At 39.1% G+C, this 21,658-nt stretch overlaps 1 protein-coding gene across 1 annotated transcript; it reads left to right on the forward strand.

Moving 5' to 3' along the window:
* Positions 1-1,430: 1,430 nt before the first annotated feature.
* smyd2a (SET and MYND domain containing 2a) lies at positions 1,431-17,439 on the forward strand. Its single transcript, XM_084719080.1, has 12 exons — positions 1,431-1,725; positions 4,380-4,443; positions 5,333-5,443; positions 6,571-6,631; positions 9,058-9,185; positions 10,943-11,010; positions 12,209-12,311; positions 12,465-12,575; positions 12,740-12,860; positions 13,043-13,217; positions 15,528-15,636; positions 16,991-17,439. The coding sequence occupies exons 1-12, from the start codon at positions 1,553-1,555 to the stop codon at positions 17,072-17,074; spliced, it is 1,308 nt and encodes a 435-aa protein (XP_084575206.1). The 5' UTR covers positions 1,431-1,552; the 3' UTR covers positions 17,075-17,439.
* The last annotated feature ends 4,219 nt before the right edge of the window (positions 17,440-21,658 follow it).

Here is a 21,658-nt window from a genome sequence, read left to right on the forward strand (position 1 = left end):
AACCATTATTTAATTTCACTTAAGTTTACTCAGCAATTTTTTAAATACATTTTTTAGGGTTGCTTAAAGTCTTTCTAAAACTTAATGAAACATTATTTGGTATAACTTTCTCAAAAATTACCATAACTCAAAAATCTATTGAAGTAATTCTGAGTTTTCTCATCCTTCTTGTTTTTACAGTGCAGAGATCTGTCTCAACATAAACGAAACCCCAATTTTCAGAACAACGCAGATGTTTCCTCTAGCAAAGATGGGTTACTGGGGCAAAAGCAATGTGGTTAATGTAGTGACATATTTATAATGCATAAACATATTTACACACTATGTGCATTTTGTGGACAGACAGTTGGGTTAGGGCTGGTAGCTGGTACAAAAGCTGGAGGAGACAGAAATGGTTCTGTACTGAATAATTTTACTCATCATTCCTCAACATGAAAAACAAAAATATGTGGACACCATCACATGGGATTGTTGAACATCTCTTTCACAATAATGCCCAGACACTGATGTCGGACTATAAGGTCCGGCTCACAGTTCAGTGTTCCAGTTCAGAGGGGTTGAGGTCAGGACTCTGTGCAGGCCAGACAAAATCTTTAAACTCACAAAACCATTTCTTTAAGGAGCTTGCTTTGTCCATTTTGAAACAGGAGAGGATCTGCCCCACTAGTTCTCTGAACTATTCTTATATGCTGCAGCAGCAGCCTTTCGCTACCACTTTGCTATAAGAGTGGCCTTATAAGTGGTTTATAAATTGTTTATAATTACATTCTTTATCAGGTTATAAACTATAAATGATTGAAAAGCTGTTACAACAATATTAGATAAAAAGGGCGACAGTGACCTGTTGTTTGACAAATAGTGAGCCCACATTTATCGGCACTGCAAAGCCTCAGATGTCATTGCTTACTTTGTCTTCTCCATCAGCAGCATTTACACTGGTCAGATACATCAGATATTTGTTAATATGTAACTTGCATTTAACCAGAGGCAGCATACCGTAAGAGTCAAAAAATAATAGTTAAATTAACATATCAAATGACCAAATTTGGCATCTTTACCTACACATTATCACATGGCTTTGTTACATACTCAATATTGATTAATCAATTACAGAATTCTTCTATTTCTGTATAACTACAAATACAGAGTTTTTATCAACTTGTTATTAACACTAACTTTAAATAAGTACTTTTGTCACAAATATTGCAAGAAAATGAACTCACTAGGTAATCTTGTTCCACTTATGCATCTAAGCGTTAAGAATTTCTTTTTGCATACTGGAGACCGGAACTCAATTTACAATTTGTGTATGGTCATGTCATGTAGTGTTTGTACCATTTGTGAAACATGGCCCCTCTAAAAAAAACAAGTAAATGCATGTCAGTGTCATCTTCTGTCCAGCAGGGGGCGGTGAGAGCCACACCGGACACACAGAGGACCGGCGAAGAAGAAGAAGGAGCAGCTCAGACGAGAAGCTGATTAGTGCGCTCAGTGGACAGACACAGGTGGTGGTCCGTGGTATCTGACCAAGGAACCGTGAACAGAACAAATCATGAAGAACGAAGGTATAGAGGGCACGGAGCGGTTCCTCAGCCCGGGCAAAGGCAGAGGCCTGCGGGCGGTGAGGCACTTCGCGGTGGGGGAGCTGGTGTTCGCCTGCCCTGCCTACTCCTACGTGTTGACAGTCAATGAGAGAGGAGCGCACTGTGAGCACTGCTTCACCAGGTAACATCTTACCTCTTTGAAACAACTGGAAAAAAAACACCTCACGGTTAGGCACAGCCCGGTGTTTGTTGTTGTTGTTGTTGTTGTTGTTAGCCTAGCTTCAAATAGAACAGAGCTTGTCCAGTTCAACGCTGGCTAACCCCGGTACCTAGCTAGGTTAGCTTGTGAACCTCTGGACACAAACCGAGCTGCTGCAGAATTAAATGGGTCAGTGCGGTGAGGCAGCTCACCTGACTGTCACTGCAGAGTCAGGACAGTCTAAAATAGTTAACATTTACCTACAACAGGCGTACTGATGGGTTTAAAGCCCACGTGTAAAAAGCCTGCTTTCCTATAGTCCAAATGAGCCTGCATTGATACACTAGTACATGGTCTTAAATAGGCTACTGATACAGAGGAAGTATACTCAGTTAAATGGGCACTGTATTGATTTCAGCCTTTTCTTCATGACTTATTGTGACATTTCTGCTTACACCATTACATGTGAGAGTCCTCTCTGTGAAAGGGTGTCAAAAGTCTTAATGCTAAAATACTTTTTCAATACCACACACTTAAAAAAGACAGCTATAAAACTGACAACTCTACTATCTGTTCCTCCAACTCCTACATCCACCTTTATACACACAAAAGTCAAGCAGTAGAAAAAAAAACTGCAGCTTTCATGATATCAGAGGCTGTCTTTATTATTTTAAGGGTTAAAGTTGGGTTTAAAGTGCTCATAACGTAACGTAACTCTACTGCAGCATATGGTAAGAAAGATAATTTAGCAATTATTTTGACAGATATTTTGGTTGCAACATGATTTATGATTAGTGGGAATGATCATTTTTGCGTCAGACTTGTAATTTTATCTGACAAAAATATTAAAATCATCATGGTGGGGTTTGTTGGGGTCTGTACCCCACTACAGCAGTACAGTGCAGTACTTATGTCAATTTTACCTTAAAATTGCCCCTTCCGCTATTTGGATATTGCACTTGGTCATATTGCAGTTTCAGTGATATTTCAATTCATTGTGTAGCCCTAGTTTAAAGTTTTTGTGAATTATTATTAGAAGACACTTATAACATGATCATGATTTCTTTGTCAGTAGTTTTCAGCCCATGCTTGCACCAGTAACCGTGTAGGATGTGAAGTGGTTAGAAAGGTCCGCCTACTACATTCAGATAGTATTGACATGTGTAGGCGTGTGTAGGCATACTCTGTCAAAAACATACAGAAAAGTTAAACTGCAGTGCACTGGTCCTTTCGAGGTTTGGGCCTCTAGCTTGCATACTTGTCTTGCTAAAATCGGATGCACAAAGACACTCTTTGAGACAATTTAGATTTAAATTAATTCTCTTGTCTTCCTCTCACACACACTCACCCACTCACTTGCACACACACACACACACACACACACACACACACACACACACACACACACACACACACACACACACATGGTCCTACCCAAGCTGCCATTAGAGCAGTAAAAGGTTAGGGTGCTAAATATAGTTGTCCATGTGTCCCAAGGGACGAGGAACCAAGAGATGAGAAGGCCAGGGGTGCATGTGTGCTTTGAGGAAGGTGGACATGATGTGTCGCCTGTGGTATACATAATGTCCTTTTTTTTTTGTTGTTTTTTTGAAAAAGTGGACTGGAAATAAGGGCCGAACTGATGCTTGATTCTTGGGGCTGATGCCAGTAACAATATTAGGGAGTAAAAGATTCCAATATCGATATAGTATGTGTTGTATGTGTAGTATGTGATATTGTGTATTTATATCGATAAATACAAATGCAGATCATGCTGTCCTGATTGAATTTTTTTTTTTACATTTGTATTTTCAAAAAAACCCTCAAATTGATTAATCAAAATAAATTAATATAATAATGATAATAATGATAATAATAATAATAATTATAATAACAATAATAATAATAATAATAATATTTATTGATCTTTCCTAATACGCACCGCTCTTTGCTCTGTTCTTCAATGTCAGTTGAGCAAGCTTTGTACCTTGCTGAACGTTATTTAGATATGTGCTTGGCTCGTCCATGTCGAAAAGAAAACCAAATGTTGAGGATGAGTAAAAGACATTGCTGGAAGACCTGTAAAAGCAACATATATTCACATCTTAGGTTAGCTAATGTTAATAAAATGCTAGCAAACTAATTAATTAATCTACATCAGTTATTAGGTATCTAGTTGGCTAGTGTTTTGCTCATATTAGCTACTTAGTTAGCTAGTGTTTTGTAAACACTAACTTACAGGAAAAGTAGAATGCTGACGGTGGCACTAAGCTTGATCAAATGTTATTAAAGCACAGCGCTAAAAGGGGTGGGACCTAGGAGGGATCAATTGTTCTCAGCTCTACTTGCCAACGCACAGCCCTAGACTCATTAACATCAGTTTACCAGTGCATATACCAAGTATCTAAATGTGGCGTGAGAACTAATTGTGGCATGAGAACTATGTAAATAAAGTTTTAATTTAATTCCATGTCAACCAACTGAAAAGCATTAGGTAAAGATGTCTCCGCAGGTGAACAGGCTCGCTGGGTTAATTCATGTAGGCAAATAGAGTTGATACCTGCTGACAAAATAACACACCGGTCAACTTCTCACACCTGTATTCAACTAATGTGTTGTTCTTTGTGTCATTGCAGGAGGGAAGACCTTTTCAAATGTGGCAAATGTAAGCAAGCCTACTACTGCAATGTTGACTGTCAGGTAAGAGAGCTTTCTTCTTCCCTTTTGTGCTTTTTGCATCGTCGGTTTGTAGCTTCTGTGTGAGTGTGTGTGCCAGTTTCCATAAATAACTAAAAATAACCGACTGTGAATTAATTCTACTGCTGGAAATAGCAGTATTTTTAATGTTTGTTTTGGTCTTGTTCCTGCTTTCTGTTTTAATATTAAAAGGACAAGGAAAATGAAAATAGGCAGAGATCAAGCCATTTGATTGTTATTGTGAGTGGCAGGTGATGCTGAAGCCCTTTGTGTGCACCCATACATGTTGTACCTTAAGTTGAGCATTTTGTTTCAGCAGTACCACAACAGAGTAAATTAAAGTGATTTGTTTTATTGGCCTTATGACCTACCCTGGGACCTCAGACCACACACTGAGAACCACTTCAGCAGCGCTCTGTGCAGGTAGCACCCAGCAAGAGACAGAGAGAGCACGTACTTGCACTGCTGTTGCTATGACGATTCAGTCTGTCCTCCCTCTGCCTCTGTCTAGTTTTAGTTTCGTGGCACAAAACACACTTGGTGCTCTGCAGTAAAACTGAGGAGGAGTTTGTGTGTGTGTGAGTGAGTGACCGGGATGGAAGTGCCTTGACTAATAATTTACATTTAATTTGCTTTGTGATAATAAAATCTTTTATCATCATCCACTATGTTCATTAGTTCTGTCTCTGTGTTACTCTCCTCTTCTTGCTTTCTGTCTGTGTTTTGACATTATTGTTTCATGTATTGTCCTGTTGAACTGGGATTTCTTGCTGTAATAATGGAGGGTTACTGATTTGTTATTTCTCTCTGTGTGTGTGTGTGTGTGTGTGTGTGTGTGTGTGTGTGTGTGTGTGTGTGTGTGTGTGTGTGTGTGTGCGCGCGTATTATGCAGAGAGGTGATTGGCCCATACATAAGCTGGAGTGTGTAGCTATGTGTGCCTATGGGGAAAACTGGTGTCCATCAGAGACGGTCAGACTGGTTGCTAGACTCATCATGAAACAGGTAAAGTAATAATAAGTTGGAGGAAAAATGTTTGACTGTTCAGATTCCTTTTTTATTGGGACAACATGGATGTGTATGCATGCTCACATGCCAGTAGTCTCTCTCCACCTGCAGTGGTCATATCTTATTAAACATTTGAATGAACTTTGCATTTGAATGCTGAGTTATGCCCTGTTTTGTGAGGTCACAGTGACGTTTGACTTCCGACCACCAAAATCCAGTCAGTTCATCCTTGAGTCCACGTGGTCATTTTTACCAAGTTTGAAGAAATGACCTCAAGGCGTTCTTGAGATAGGGTGTTCACAAGAATGAGATGAACATAATATGTACATGGCAGGCATTTTGATTTTTTAATCTTAGAGAAGTAATGTTTATGACATTGTAAACAAGAATTGATGTCAAGAAGAAATTGAAAAAAACAGTGTGCTTGTTAGAATAGCACTCGGTCTCAACCTAAATGAAAATGAAACTAAAATTTTAGAAGATGGTTATCCAGTATAGACCACATAAAATATCTCTCTCACAGTGGACCTTCCTACTGGTTTTAATTCAAGTGTGCTAGTTCAAGCATCCAGGTATTGTGTGTAGGACTGGAGCAATCAATGATATTATTAGTTACTCGCTTGATTTTCCTGCCATCCAAAGTGCAATGAAAATTCAAAATGTCCAGCCTGTATTTGAAAGCTGATGGCTGCAAGTGTCCATGTGACAATGTGTAAACTTTAAATAAGATAAAGAGTCAAATAAAATAAATGGCTGCTTGATAATAAGTTAATTTTAGGAGCGAAACCTTGAGCAGCGATGCAGTGACTTCATTCATTTCAGTGTCATTTGCATACTTTTGCATGAGTCATATCACAGGAGTATCACGGGTGTCACGTCTTTGCTGTTCATTTATTGCATTTCAAGCTCCTATTATGAGCCATCTAACAAAACCAATTAAACTGACACAAACTCTTGCAATGTTGGCGTAGCCATATTATGTTGTAATTTTTTTTTAGTGCTTAAAGCAGGGTTGTCAAATTCAATTTGATATCAAGTGGACTTGAGCAGTAAAACTATTGCAATCTGGTGACTTTGTGTTTTGGAAATTATCTCATATGTCTTAACTGTATCTCACATTTCAGAGAGTCACAACAGAGCGAACCCCCTCAGAAAGGCTGCTACTGCTCAAAGAGTTTGAAGCCCGTAAGTAGAAGTGTCTGTGTGAATACTTGAGCGCGTATGTTTAGTTACATTTGTGTGCAGTTTTAGTTACATGGTGCAGTGTGTGTGTGTGATCTTTCTGTGTCTCTGCAGTTGTAGCAGTGTGTCTATTAATATCCTCTGCTGTAGCCTCCAGTCCTGGTTCTGTCTCTTTCATTCATTCCAAGTCTGCAGAGCACTGGGACTTAAATCCCAAGCTTCTGGGTGCTGTAATTTCATATTCTCTCCCCTCTTTTAAAAATTACTGCCACTGTGCCTTTGAGCAAGTTACTCAACCCTCATCTCTGGGAGACTCAGATTGTACAGAGAAGGTTTTAACATATTGGCTTGTACGCATGTACTTTATGTCAGCCCATAACTGCATAAAAGAGTTGTAGCAAGGAAACTAAACTCTGTCAAGCTTTAAGAAGCAATATTTTGCAGTGGGGCATCCAGAAATTAGTACTGTAGTCCAGATAGTGAGATGGAGCCATATATGGTATATTAAATAGATTAAAATCCTGTTAAACATACAATTTATGGTTGAAGTGAGTTGTTTCCCCTTGCCCCCGCCTCCGCAGACTTGATGAACCTCAGGCAAGCTGCAAGAACACTGCAGGAGTGTAAGACGTGCAACATTGTGATTTGACAGTAACAAGTCCTACACTATAAGTTCATCAGCTGTTTATAACTGTCTGTCAGTGTAACATAACACTGCATAACATTTTAGAGATAACAGTTAACAGGCATTGTACATGAATAAAATATTAATAAACATTTTCTGGTTCCTACTAGTGAGGATGGCAATGTTTGATCTTATAGTCGAGCAATCAAGCACATCCCTACTCTAAAGTTTGAGCTCAGTGGCTGCCTGTCTTACTGCTTGCCTCCATTAACGTAGTGCTCAATTAACCAATATAAACATCTACTCCTTCCAATAGATTATTTCTTGTAAGTCATAAGCAGACACTAACTTATTCTGGGAATATAAATTTTAACTCTAATAAACATGAAATGGGCAAGCAATAACACCGGTTACGGGTTGAAATAGAAATTTTAAAGGAGGACGTGGCTGCAGTGTTGTTGTCAGAGAAGAGAAGTATTTAAGCTTTCAACTTCTCTGATCACATATCATGGTCATTTTATGATTTAGTACATTTAGTGTATTACAGATTTCTCCTTAAAAGTTGTTCAACAAGAAAGTCTATAACAATATTTTATAATTTTTCTGTTTTGTTTCTATGGTGTCTTATTAAACAAAGACTAACTTAACTGAGGTATTAAGATTGTGCAAAATTTAAGACCTGAAAACACACATGAAGCTGCTTTCAATAATCCTAAAAATACACTGTAAGTTCATAAAAGAGTGTCTTTGTCAACACACATAGAAACAGGTCTGTGCTCCCCAAGTGGAGCCTGCAAACTGTTTTCTCTGCTCGGTCTGGTATTATCATTTAGTGGGAGTTGTTGTTGCAGGCTCAGATGTGTCATCAGAGGATTGTCACAGAATTAACCTTCACACCTGTCTCTCATGCACACAAAGCAAATCAGTGGCCAGCTGCTGTCTGCTGCCACCACACTGTGTGACTGACAATGACACATGGCCAATAGCAACGTCATATCCTACACTTTACTGACGCTGAGAGTGGTTCTATTATACAGCCATGTTGTAGATTACTATGATAATGGTCATAATTAAAAAAAAAACAGCTAAAATTAGGATGCATTATCTGTTTGTATCACTTAGCTTTTTAATTTATCTCTTTTATCATCCCTATTACCAGTGATTATTTCATTATTGATTAATCTGCTGATTATTTTCATGATGAATTGAGTAATCATTTAGTCTATAAAACTGTAAAAAAGTAAGAAATACCTATCACAATTTCCCAGAACCCATAGTGACGTCATCAAACTGGTATTTGGACTGTTGTTGGGACAAAACAAGCAAACACTCTTCATTTAATGTCACATACGACAAGGAAAAGCAGCAAATCCTCACATGTAAGAAGCTGGAAGCAGCAAATTTTTTGCTTGAAGATTTTGAAATGATATGGCTTTATTATTGTAGGTGTATCAGTGCTTATCTGATGCATTGTGAGTTTTTTTCTGGTTGTGATAGCTATTCTATGATTTCACTGCTCAAAGAATTTAATGCTAAGTGCTGTCATGAAACCAATTACAATATACAACAAAGTGCAGAACCACTGCACTAGAGGAAGAGACACAGAAGAAGAGAGTGACTGTACTCAGTCCCAACCAATTTATTGATACTTATAATCCAGAGATCACCTTCTAGATACAAAGCACTCTCATAATGATGGTCTGGTTTATGTAACTGACTTTTTCCTCTTTCCTTGTTGTCCCCTCTGTCTTCTCTTTTTGTTTCTCTTGTTCTGTATCTGTCTGTGTCTCATTGCCTTCCCCAGATTTAGATAAGATGGATAGTGAGAAGGAGGAGATGAACCAGACAGACATAGCAGCACTGCACCACTTCTACTCCAGACACATCAGTGACCTCCCTGATGACCAGGCTCTCACTGAGCTGTTTGCACAGGTAAAGGTTTATTTTTTCATGTTTTGATCACGTGATGTTCCAGGTTTCTTTGGTAGTATCTTTAGAGAAACTCTGTACTGCATGGGTTCTCTGTAGAACAAAGGCATACACACTGACTAGATCTTATAAAGATGCCTTATAAATTACCATTGTAGCCTCTGACACTCTGTTGCTAGAAACACACTGATTTAAAAGCCTTCTGTTCCTGGAAGGATCCAGTATCTCGGGTGTGTTGTGTTACTGTTGTGTGATTGGTCAGAGGTTTGGTTGGAGGGTTGTATGAGGTACTTTTTGAAAGTAAGTGTGTTACTTACAGTAGTCGGCATTTGACCCGAACCCAGTTTGCAAAAGTAGAGAGGGGCACCAGCAAGGAAGCTAAATAATGAACTGCTGTGGACGGCGTCAGCAACAAAAAATATTTTTGCCACTTAAAGGACCAATGTGTAGGATTTGGTGGCATCTAGTGGTGAGCCTGCAGATTGCACACCATCTCACTCTCTCCCCTTCCTAACATGTAGGATAACCTACAGTGGCTGCAAAACTTGCATTGGCTACTGAAGAAACATGGCGGTGCAACATGGCAGCCTCCATGCAAGAGAACCTGCACCCTCTGTAGATATAAAGGGCTGATTGTAAGGCAGGGGTAACAAACTGCTGACCAATTCTGCCACAACAGTACCGATTTTTAGGTGATTATACACTTATGTAAACACACTTGTCAATATTGTATTCAATTTCTGCCATATTCTGCCAGTAGACTTCCCCTTAAACTTCCATTGGGCCTGGAAAATAAGCCCATCTAAAATAATCAATATTAGTTTAAGTGAATGCTGCGTATATATATATATGAAATATTTAGAATATTTTCATGGCTTTGCCTTGCTGTCAGACAGCCTTTTTTGACATGAATCTGACGTGAACCACCGTCTCAGAATGCAGGAATTGCTGGTCTACCACTGCTTCAATCAGTTAGTTCCTCTCTGTAATTGAGTGACGTTCATGTTTTAAAAGGTTATTTTGGTTACTTTTCACCAAAGTCACACAATAACACAAACAAATTAACAGATGGATCCAACGGTATACCTGTGGAGTCTGGTTGAGTGATATTTGGCTTATTTGACAGTGGTATTATGTTGGAGGAGGCTGTGTGATGGAAAGGTCAAGCAGTGAAAATCTTCTCAATATAGTGTTCACAGCAGTACATTGCATAGCTCCTGTGCTGGTACTGCTCTCTGCTTCTACCAACTGGAGGCTTGATGACCGCCATCTACTGTAGGTTATACACCGACTGTCAATAAGATCCTCATACAACCCCAATTTAAATAATCCAAACTATCCCTTTAATGCTTATGTCCACACATCTTTTTTTAATCTTTCTCCTCTCACATTATCCCCAGCTGTCCCTGCAGTTGTTAGCAGATACAAATTGGAGATCATGTCGAGGTGAAACCAGGATCAGTGACACACACAATCACTGGTCCTGTCTGTTTAACTCCACAGCATTTAGCTCTTTAATTTGATCTATCTGTCAGTGCCTCTGTTTCCTGTCTCCACACTACTCCAACAGCCTCTTATCTCACAGCAACATTCAGTCTCGTACTACTGGATTTCCTCCTCCTTGGTGGAGGGGGGTGTTACACCTCAAGTGAATGGAGGGTGATGCAAGTTGTGTTATCATATTACTCACCCTTCTCTATTTCTTGCTCTGTCCCCCCTCCTCTTCCTTGTTTTTCTTTTTTTTATCTTTGTGTCTCCAGGTTAACTGTAATGGTTTCACCATAGAGGATGAGGAGCTCTCCCATCTGGGATCAGCTGTTTTTCCTGAGTAAGTAATCCATGTCAACACATCATCAACATTTTGTTGTTCAACAGTGTGTTTCACTCTACTGATAAAATTGGAAAGGACAGAATTTGTCAACATGAAATCAGATAATAATACATCCATACTCAGTCGTCTCCTCCTATGTGCTTTTTTCAATTTGTGTATTTCTCAGCTGTGTCTGATTAGTCTATCTCTCAAAGAATAATAGTAAGGGGCTGTGTCCACCAAAGCATTTGTTTCCCAGCTGAAAATTCCAAGTGCTCTTCTGAAAACGCCCAGCTTGGAGCGCTTCAGAGGGTTTTGGAGGCACAGTGTTTTTTTCAGTTGAGAGGCTTTGGTTGCTATGAAACAGAATATCCACAGGAGTAACAGATAATTCATATGTTGCAAGTACCCAATCTCACAGTTAGTTTCTGTTATCAACAAATACTGAACGTAAATATGTCAAAAATGTCATAAGGTAGTGCTTCCTCTGGTCTTTGCTCTGGATGAGGGGAGGGCTGAAGACCATAGAGAGAGAGGAGCCGGTGGTCTATGTAGGTTCATGAGATTTTGTGGGTAAGGAAACACTGTGGTGATTATCATCCTTTGGTTCAAGAGCTGAAGCTAGACAGAGCCCAGTTCAAAAGCCACTTGAATTGACTTGGCTTGAAGCAGTTTGACTCAGGTTATCACTCCAGCATGGCAGGGATTTCCATCTTCATTACAACAGGGCTACCTGGTTGAAGGTGTGTCTATAACTGAGACATGATTGTCTTGATTAAAGCAGCTGTAAAGAAAAAAAAAAAAAAGTGGATAAATATGTTTAATTTTCTAATTTTCAATTTTTTGTTATTTAAAAGTTTTTTATGAAGCAGAAAAAGAACATGAAATGGTGAGATAAAGTAAATACCTGAAAGTACAAACAGCAGTTAAAACTAAACTTTAAACCACAGAGATTCATTTAGATCCTAAATGAGCACTGAGAGCTGAACACTGATTGAGCAGCTGACTAAAAAGTGACTGTAAATACATGGTGCTCATATTGGAAGATACTCTGGCCTCAAGAAAAAATGCTTCAGTGGACACAGCTCAACAGTGTAGCATTTACAAAAAACATCATGCAGTTCCAACATTGTAGAGCTGTTAAATGCAATTATTTTATCTGATTTCTCAATGATGTATTAAGCATTTGTGCTTCTCCTTCCTTTTCTCCCTGCAGTGTAGCACTGATGAATCACAGCTGTAGTCCGAATGTCATTGTGACCTATAAAGGCACTGTGGCTGAGGTCAGAGCTGTTCAAGAGATAAACCCTGGAGACGAGGTCAGTAAACAAAGATGCTTCTCAGGACAACAATTTTGAGATGATGTACAATCACTCAATCAAGGAATACCAGATGCTTATTTCATTCTTTATCTTGATTGATGCAAAAAGGACATGATTTGATCTTTGATTTCCGTCTCTGTCTCTCTGTAGATCTTCAACAGTTACATAGACCTGCTCTATCCAACAGAGGACAGGAGAGAGAGGTTGTTAGATTCCTACTTCTTCACATGCCAGTGTACTGAGTGCACCTCCAAGTCTAAGGTGCCCTTAACACTTTATAATACACATCATTATAATTAAACATAATTTGCTGGTTAAAGTGTCTTACTGTTATTGTTTTTACAAAACCTTTTGAGTACTTTGTGTACCGTATGTCACTGTACATTTGGTTCCCACTTTATGTAATTTCTTCTGTTTCTTTCTAGGACAAAGCTAAAATGGAAATCAGGAAGCTGAGTTCTCCACCAGAGCCAGAGGAAATCCGATCCATGGTCCGTTACGCCAAAAATGTCATCGAGGAGTTCAGGAGAGCCAAACACTACAAGAATATCCTCTTCCTCTGGGACTGTTTCTTTTTAACTCTTGATTTTCCATTTTCTCTGATCTCAAGTCTTTCCCCTCTTAGTCTGTCAGTTTGTCTTCTTTCTTTATCAAGGACAGTCTTTCACTCGCCAGCCTCCTCTTCTTTCTCCACATGGTTGCGTCTCTATTCCTTGACTCTCTGGCACCCCCCAGTGAGCTGCTGGAGATGTGTGAGCTTAGCCTGGACAAGATGGGCGCTATATTTGCAGACACCAACGTCTACATGCTGCACATGATGTATCAGGCCATGGGCGTCTGTCTCTACATGCAGGACTGGGATGGAGCAATGAGCTACGGAGAGAAGATCATTCAGCCATACAGGTAAATTGATCTGTGAGAGCTCAGGAGGGAGGCAGTGATGCAGCTACAATAGATCCTTGTAGGAGAAGTCAATCAGTTGTACAGTAGCAATATTGTCAGGCAGCCACAGTACAGAGGTGGATTATGAAGCCCTGTAGGATAATTGAGTGGGCTGGCAGTCCATCAGTAAAAATTTGATCTCACTTTTTGAGACCTTTTGTCTCTTCAAGTTCTAGACATTTAAATCTGTGGTAAGCAGTTTATTTTTGTCACCAATGGGTAAAAGTTCCATAATAACTTTTAGCATAATGTAATTCAAGTGGTCTAAGAGAAAACTAGACTTCTGCACCTCCTCTCGGCTCTGGTTTGAGGCTTCAGAAAATCTAGTTTGCAATGGGAGACTTTGGCCAATCACAGGTCATTTCAGAGAGAGGTAGTACCTATTGGCTGTTCTACAAATCCAGATGCATGTGCACATTCCTTCAGGCGGTGAAAGCCTGATTCACTGGCGGAAAAATCCTACAACTACTTTCCAATACTTGTTTTGCCTACAATGTTGTATAACAAAAAAAAAAATTGTGAACCACTGACCTAAATAAAGATGGGCGCTACACCCCCACTTCCTCCCACTATACTGAAAATGAAGCCAAAATACTACAAGTGCTCTTGTGCTGGTGACATTATTTGGAGCAAGAATCTCTGTAGTAGAGACCAACATTGGAGCCGAGTTCCCGCCCACACAGCCGGCTGACTCAATCACGGGCAGAGCTTCTTGATCTGTCAATCATTATGTGAAACCCCTTCAGCATCAAATGAAAAGTCATCAGAAAAATGAAGTCTTGAATAAACACAGACCATCTTTGGCAAAAATGTATTTTGATGTTTGAGTTTGGCCTATGACCTATCTATTAAAGTGGAGGAGGCAGGACCTATGACCTATACTGCAGCCAACCACCAGAGGGCAATCAAGACGCTTTGGCTTCACTTTTGGGGAGCTCTCATGTTCGTTCTATATATATAAATGGTGTGAACATGTCCTGGTGCCACACGGAGCTTCAGGCTCATATTGTCTGATGCCATAGTGCTTGTATCGAGCTGGTCACAATCTCAATATGCTAAAAAATGGATTTGGGCTCTCTGAACATCATGAACATCATGAACATCATGTTCAAGCATAAGGATGCTCATAAGTGTATGTGGTACCAGAGCACCCTAGGCTGAAGGTCAGTGATCGATTTTGTTATCGAATCATCTGACCTGAGGCCATGTGTATTGGACACTCAGGTGAAGAGAGGGCCTGAGCTGTCAACTGATCACCATCTGGTGGTGAGTTGGCTCAGGTGGTGGGGGAAGCCTCTGGACAGACCTGGCAAGCCCAAACGTGTAGTGCATGTGAGCTGGGAATGTTTGGAGAAGGCCTCTGTGTGGGAGACATTCAACTCCCACCTCTGGCGGAGCTTCTCTGGCATCCCTGTTGAGGTTGGGGACCTTGAACCAGAGTGGTCAATATTTAAAACGTCCATTGCTGAGGCTGCGGCTGAGAGCTGTGGTCTTAAGGTCGTAGGTGCTTCAAGGGGCAGCAACCCCCAAACATTATGGTGGATACCGGTGGTCACAGAAGCTGTCCCACTGAAGAAGGAGGCCTTCACAGGCAAAGCAGCGGGTGTTGGAGGAGTTCAGAGAAGCCATGGAGAAGGATTTTCGGGTGGCACCAAAGCGCTTCTGGAAAACCATTCGGCACCTCAGGAGAGGGAAACGGGGGACCATCCAAGCTGTATATAGCAAAGATGGGACCCTGTTGACTTCAAATGAGGAGGTAATCCGGCAGTGGAAGGAGCACTTTGAGAAACTTCTAAACCCAACTAAACCACCCTTTATGGTAGAAGCAGAGCTGGAGGATGATGGAAGATCACCGTCAATTTCCCTGGAGGAAGTCACTGAGGTAGTCAAACAGCTCCACAGTGGCAAAGCCCCAGGGACTGATGAGATCCGCCTGGAAATGTTGAAGGCTTTGGGTGTGGAGGGGCTGTCATGGATGACATGTCTCTTCGACATAGCGTGGAAGTCTGGGACAGTGCCTAAGGAGTGGCAGACTGGGGTGGTGGTTCTTCTTTTCAAAAAGTGGGACCAGAGGTTGTGTGCCAATTATACAGGCATCACATTACTCGGCCTCCCAGGGAAAGTTTACTCTGTTGTCTCTCTTCAGTCGGAGGTTCGACTATCGGCCTGACCCTCCTTCCAGCACCTTAATTAACATTAATTATAAATTATATCTTGTTTTGTCTCACATTCACTGCATAGCTTGATGTATAAATTATATTGTCTCTACAGTGTTCACTACCCAGCCTACTCACTAAATGTGGCGTCTATGTATCTGAAACTGGGACGTCTGTATTTGGGCCTGGAGAAGAAGACACAAGGAGTCAGAGCACTGAAGAAGGTATATGTTTCTACTGTAATAATCACAAAATATAATGGAAAAAATGAAATTATCTTCTTAAAAATCTCTGTCTTCCTCTTTTAAACTGACTAATGTACTACTCACTGTAACTTTGCCTGAGAAAATGGAAACACAGGCTCGTTTCATCTGATTTCACAGCGAATCCAACCCAGTTGCAGCCATTAAGAATAACTATTCAGAAATAGTCAATCATCTCACCGATGGTCTTGTTTGCTTATGTAGGTCACATAGAAGCCTCAATGTTAGATTGACTCTAAAAGTCCACTGAAAGTGCTTCTTTTTGCCACTGACAAGGATCAGATTGTTATTATAAGTGTTTGACAACATGAAAAGGATCCCTACTGAGAGAGACCCTTTTTCAAAGAGTAAAATATGTTTTGTTTAACCAGAAACAGCTTTTTTGTTGCTCTCAAGACTCCCTTTGCAGAACTTTAATTTTAACATCATCATCTTTTTCATTGAAACTTGACAGAAACAAAATAAAATGTCACCAAAAACATCTTGGTTCGTCTTTCCACTTCTCCAACAATCCCCGTTTCTGGGTGTTTGTTGAAATTAACCCTTTATTCACAGCATTGGATGTGGAAATATTCTGGCTCTACGTGCCATTTTTCTCTGCTGCTTCTCTGATGTCTGACCTCCCTCTCGTGCCTCTTATGAAAATTTCACATCTAGAACGGTAAATGGACTGGTGAATAAAGAGTTAATTTTGACTAAACAATCAGAGTTGGTGATTGTCTGAGCAGTGGAAAGACAAGCCAAGACATTTTTGGTGAGTTTTGCAAAACTGTAATTTTAACATTGGCATTATCATCTTCATTCAAAGAGAGAGTGATTAGTTTGGCAAGAGCAATAAAACTGTTTGGGTCAAACAAAGCACATCTTACTCTTTTATAAAAGGTTTGTCTCTGTTGTGATCCTTTCTGTAATGTTGTCAGACAATCTTAGAAAAAGATAAAATAAAGAGCAATCTTAGCCTGTCAGGGGCAAAAACAACCACTTTTGTCAGACATACTTTGACAGTGTGTAGTTTCCCAAAAAGATGATTGTAGCTTAGTTTTCCTTCTGTCTTCTGCAATTCTCTCCCTCAGTGCTGGACCAGTTACAAAGATTGTTGTCCCCATTAGACACTGAAACACAAAAACTTGGGAAAATAGGGTACAGGCTGAAAAAATACTGATGCTAACCTTTAAAGATCCTTTATATACAACTGTACAGCCATGAATTGCCACATCGTAAGCTTTACAAATGTGTTGTAAGCTATCAATTTCAAACCTTTTCAGTGTGTCTTTTAAATGATTTTAAAATATGTTTTTCTTTTTTCTGTCTTCAGGCAGTCACTATTATGGAGGTGGCTCATGGGAAAGATCACCATTATGTAGCGGAAGTCAAACGAGAAATTGAAGAGCAGAAGTAAATGAGGTGCAGCAGGAGGAGTAAAAAGATTGAAGGGAGGCTGGATTGAGGGACCTCTCTTAAAGCAACACAGTTCACGTCACAACTGCATGCCATGCATCTTATACCTCTCTGTTTTCCGTCGCCCACTCTGTTGTTTTTCATGCCTCTCTTTAGGCAGGTTTTTTTTTTCTTTGTCTATTGTCAACATATTCTGGCTGAGGATGACCATGTTTTGTATCTACAGCTACTTCAGTTAGAACGCAAGTGAGGGTTAAAGTGTTTAAAATGAAAAAAGTGTTTGAATGCTCACAGTCCTAACCCTGAACTTCTTTTGAAAATGTTGCTTTCTGTGTGCTGAAGCTCATTAAACTCATACAACACCCATACTGTAATGCAAAAAAAGAGATCACATCAATGGAGAAAAGGAAAAACTAATGCCGCCTTTCGAAAGAAACAAAGCTTTCGTGTGACCGCTACAGAAGCTTCATTTTCTGATGTGACATTCTATCCTGTTATTCTTGCTTTGTGAGTCTGAAATCATTTACTGTGTTCAGTAGACCCATCAGCAGGCTGTGTTTTACTATTATTTATGTCTTTGACAGCAGTTTTAGCTGCACATCTTTGCTCCAGAGCAGTTGTTCAATGATTTGAACTTCTGCACAGGCTGGCGAGTAGTTGGGCATTACTACATATTCAAAGCCAGTACATTTTAATTCTAGCAGATATTCAGCAGCAGAGTTTTTGGCTTCATTAATTCTTGTTTAAACTGTGAAAAAAATGATGACTGACCATGCATCAGGTGCTCTGTAGCAACGGAGAAGAGAATGCAAAGAACTATTCCTTAATGAGTAACCAGTGTTTTAATTGGCTTGTCTTACAATATGTTCTGCTTGTTTTTAGAGCCAGAAAAAAGTGTTGCATGTTTTATTGTTTATGTTGTGTTTTTTTGTTTGTTTGTTTGTTTTTTCCATATGAAGCTTGTTGACCAAAAGGGCCACGGGTTAAACTGACAAGGAACCAGCTATAATTCTCTATTCACAGTGTATCCTTAAACGGGGGAGCTGACCAGTTAGACCAGTTTACCTCTTAAGTCAGAGTGGAGATACTGGTACTATGACCTGACCAGTGATCCTGGATCAGAGCCCCTTTGCTCTCAGGAAAAAAAAAAAAAAAGGCGCAACACTGTAGCTTTTGTTGCCTTTTTTCAAGAGATACGCTATTGAACTTTTTTAGTGTTTTCTCCAAAGTATCATTACCCGGGATTGAAATCAGTTTAATATCAGTGGGAAGAATATTAAAATACAGTATTTTACCTATACATACAGCTGATAACAATGGGGGAGATCATTCAGTCCATACACTTCAGTTTTACAGTCAAAAAGAAAAAATGCATCTCCCTTTAATCTCTGCTTTAGAGTAAAATAAGCCTAATAAACTGAGATGAATCATAATATTACTATTATTATTATTATTATTATTATTATTATTATTATTATTATTATTAACACATTATACTAACATGGCAACTTTTTAAGGAAGTGTGACCTTCAGCAGAAATTAGTGCACATAACTCATGAAGTGTGTGTCCACAAATTGCCATTAAAGAAATACACATTTTTCCTCTCACCTGTAGTGCTGTTTATCCGTATAGATCAGGGGTCAGCAACCTGCAGATAAAGAGTCACGTGTGGTTCAATGTGGCTTTGACAAAAAATTTAATAGAAATGAATAATAATTATTTTTTTTAACATTTTATTTTTCACTTCTTATTGAAAGCCTAAGTGATTCTTACATTTTCCAGTTATAAAAACATAAATGAAAAAAAAGTAATATTTTGTAAACTAAAGTGTGCATCATAGCTTATGTCTCCAGCTTGGTTCCCTTTCCTATACATTTTGCCAGTGGCTATTGTCTTGAGTCTCCCTAGTCCAGCTGTGGTTGACAGATTCTAAAACAGAAAAGTCTTCATGCAAAATAGAGAATAGTTGTGGCTCAATTTGTTTTCTTTTTTCTCCAAAAATGGCTCTTTTGATAGTAAATTGTGCAGACTCCAATCTAGATTACTTTGGTGCACATTGGTGCAGGTTTTTGTTTCTTTCCATAAATCTTGACCTGGTTATTGAAGATCATTCACAGACCTTGTTGTGAGCAGTTTCATATAAGAACTATTTTCTTTCCCCAGTAGAATTTACTGAATTTCTTACACAAAACTGCTCACAACAAGGTCTGTGGATTATCTTTTTTTAATATTTGTTTATATTTTTGGTGCATTGTACGCCACAAGCCGAGTGCCATCTAGTTCCATTATATTGGAGAGAAGACATACATCTCTACAACCGATATCTCCAAAACTCTGCACCACAACAAACCACAACAAAACAATTAGATAAATAGCACTACAGGTTAAAGAGAAAAGATGAATTTTTGATTCTTGGGTGAATTCTCCCTTTAAGAAAATTGCGTTGACAACAAAGTTGGTCATAAATGCTGGAAACGTTGCCTGGATGCAATATTTTTAAATGACCCTGACCCCAAAATCATGAGTAGGAGGAGGAGTAGTTACAGGTCATAAAACTGTAGTTTTCTCTCTACTGCAGATTCGACTAAATCAATATATAGAACGATCATGTTAAAAGTGACTGGACTAGAAGAAGTAATCATGCAGCATATGAAGGAGACCAAGTTGAAGGTTAGGACGATGCAAATATCATCACCTGGGCCTTATTTTAGGGTTCTTGTTGCACTAAAACTTTGTACAATTTTTGTGACAAAATGATGTCAAAATGGCGAACCTGTAAGCACATTATGTTTCATTTTTAGCAGTGGACACTCCACACAATGACACAAGTCACAGATCTAATTCTTTTATTCTTTCTCATGCCTGTAGCTTCTCCCTCTTCTTTACTATGGATGCAATTTTATGCGCAACATGAATGTGGGTTACTGAGGGTTAGAAATAACCCATTGTTATGAGTTGCCTGTGGTCATATTTGTAGCAACTACTGCATCGGTGACTCTTTTTGTTACCTGCAAAAAAGCATCTAGAAGGTGCCTGCCTTACAGCTTTGCATCAGTGATCCAAAAGCACCAATCAGCCACGCTGTTCCACATATTGATTTTAGTGTATGTTTTTACAAAGGAAATACACAATGAAAAGAGGGTTTGTGGGCTAGTTTGTACAAACCAAAAAAAATATATATATATATATATATATATCTAAAGCCCTCTGTTTGCCAGATTTGAGCACTTTGTTTAATTTCTGACCAGACTCTAAGATCATGCGTATGATTTGTTTTCTTTTTTCTGTGATGTCATTAAAGATCAATCCTGTGACACAAGTGTTAAAACAGTAAAATGCATATTCATGCTGCATGTATAAAACCAGATGAAAGGCCACCCAAATGTTTTCTGCTGTTTCTGTATGAACTCTTACTTTATCAGGCATGAATGTTATTTTATTGGAATGCAAAACTAAAATCTGAGCCTCTGATTATTTCTGTACCATGTCAGTGGAACTCAATAAATGACGGTATGGTACGTGCTTTGCTATATGTTTTATTTATTTATTTATTGTTACAGTAAGAACTCATTAATTTACAACTATCATCTATAGCAAAAGAAAAAGGGACCTGAGAGCCATGAGAGAGAGAAAACTTGACTAGAAATATTCTGCAGCAATTAAGCTGCACCTGCAATTTATTATCAGCAGTTTTTCTGTGGTCCATTTCAAGCTTCATACTCAGTTTTCTTCACCAATATATGCACAGTGACTGTCCCAGGTCGTTCCAACAGGGGCCAGTGCCATCATGATAACAAGCTGTATGTCTCCCAAACTTCAGTGTTACTGTCATAATTAATATATTTTTTGACACCTCAAAGCCTTTGTGGTCCATTTGATATAAATTATCCTGAACCACCACTATTTTTTGTCAGGTCTGATTGTTGATTTTTTTCCTTTCATTATCCTTTATTGATTGTCAAGCCTGTGAAGGAGTGCTGTGTTAAACTAAACCTAAAAATTAAAATTTGAAAATTGTAGTGCAGAAATGATAATTTCTACTGATTGTATCACATATCACAATCACAAATAATTGCAAGGACATTTTCACCATGTAGTACAGCCCCAGTATTTACAGAAAGTATTTCTTATTTCTTTTCCACAAACAATTTTATAGGCCTATCATATTCAAGTCTCAGACTATTGTTTTTATTAGGCCTATTTTCTATTTATATTTCATATATATTTTGGATTTTTTTTGTAATTGCATGTCACTAAATTGAAAACCTCTCATCTTTCTGGTACTATCATTAACATAATAACCCATCAGTTAGCAGCGTAAATCTTGAATTATCGAGGATGTTATATACTTTAGTTCTGATGTGAAATACCGTCTGATGGTTAATGAGCCTGTCGTCAGATCCTGTTTGATCACATCCTATAATTATGGGAAGGAATGAATAAACAATAGTATTGAAGGATGTATAGCATGACTGTCGTGCGTATGGCATGTAGTTCCAAAGTTGCACCACGTTTTAGCGCTGTGGAGACAGGAACAGAAGCAGACCAATCGTGTGCGTTGTGTGCCTAACGTCACACGTAGTA

Source organism: Lutjanus erythropterus, chromosome 1, assembly GCF_056507025.1.
Source record: "Lutjanus erythropterus isolate fLutEry1 chromosome 1, fLutEry1.hap2, whole genome shotgun sequence".
In the NCBI taxonomy this organism is placed as follows: domain Eukaryota; kingdom Metazoa; phylum Chordata; class Actinopteri; order Lutjaniformes; family Lutjanidae; genus Lutjanus; species Lutjanus erythropterus.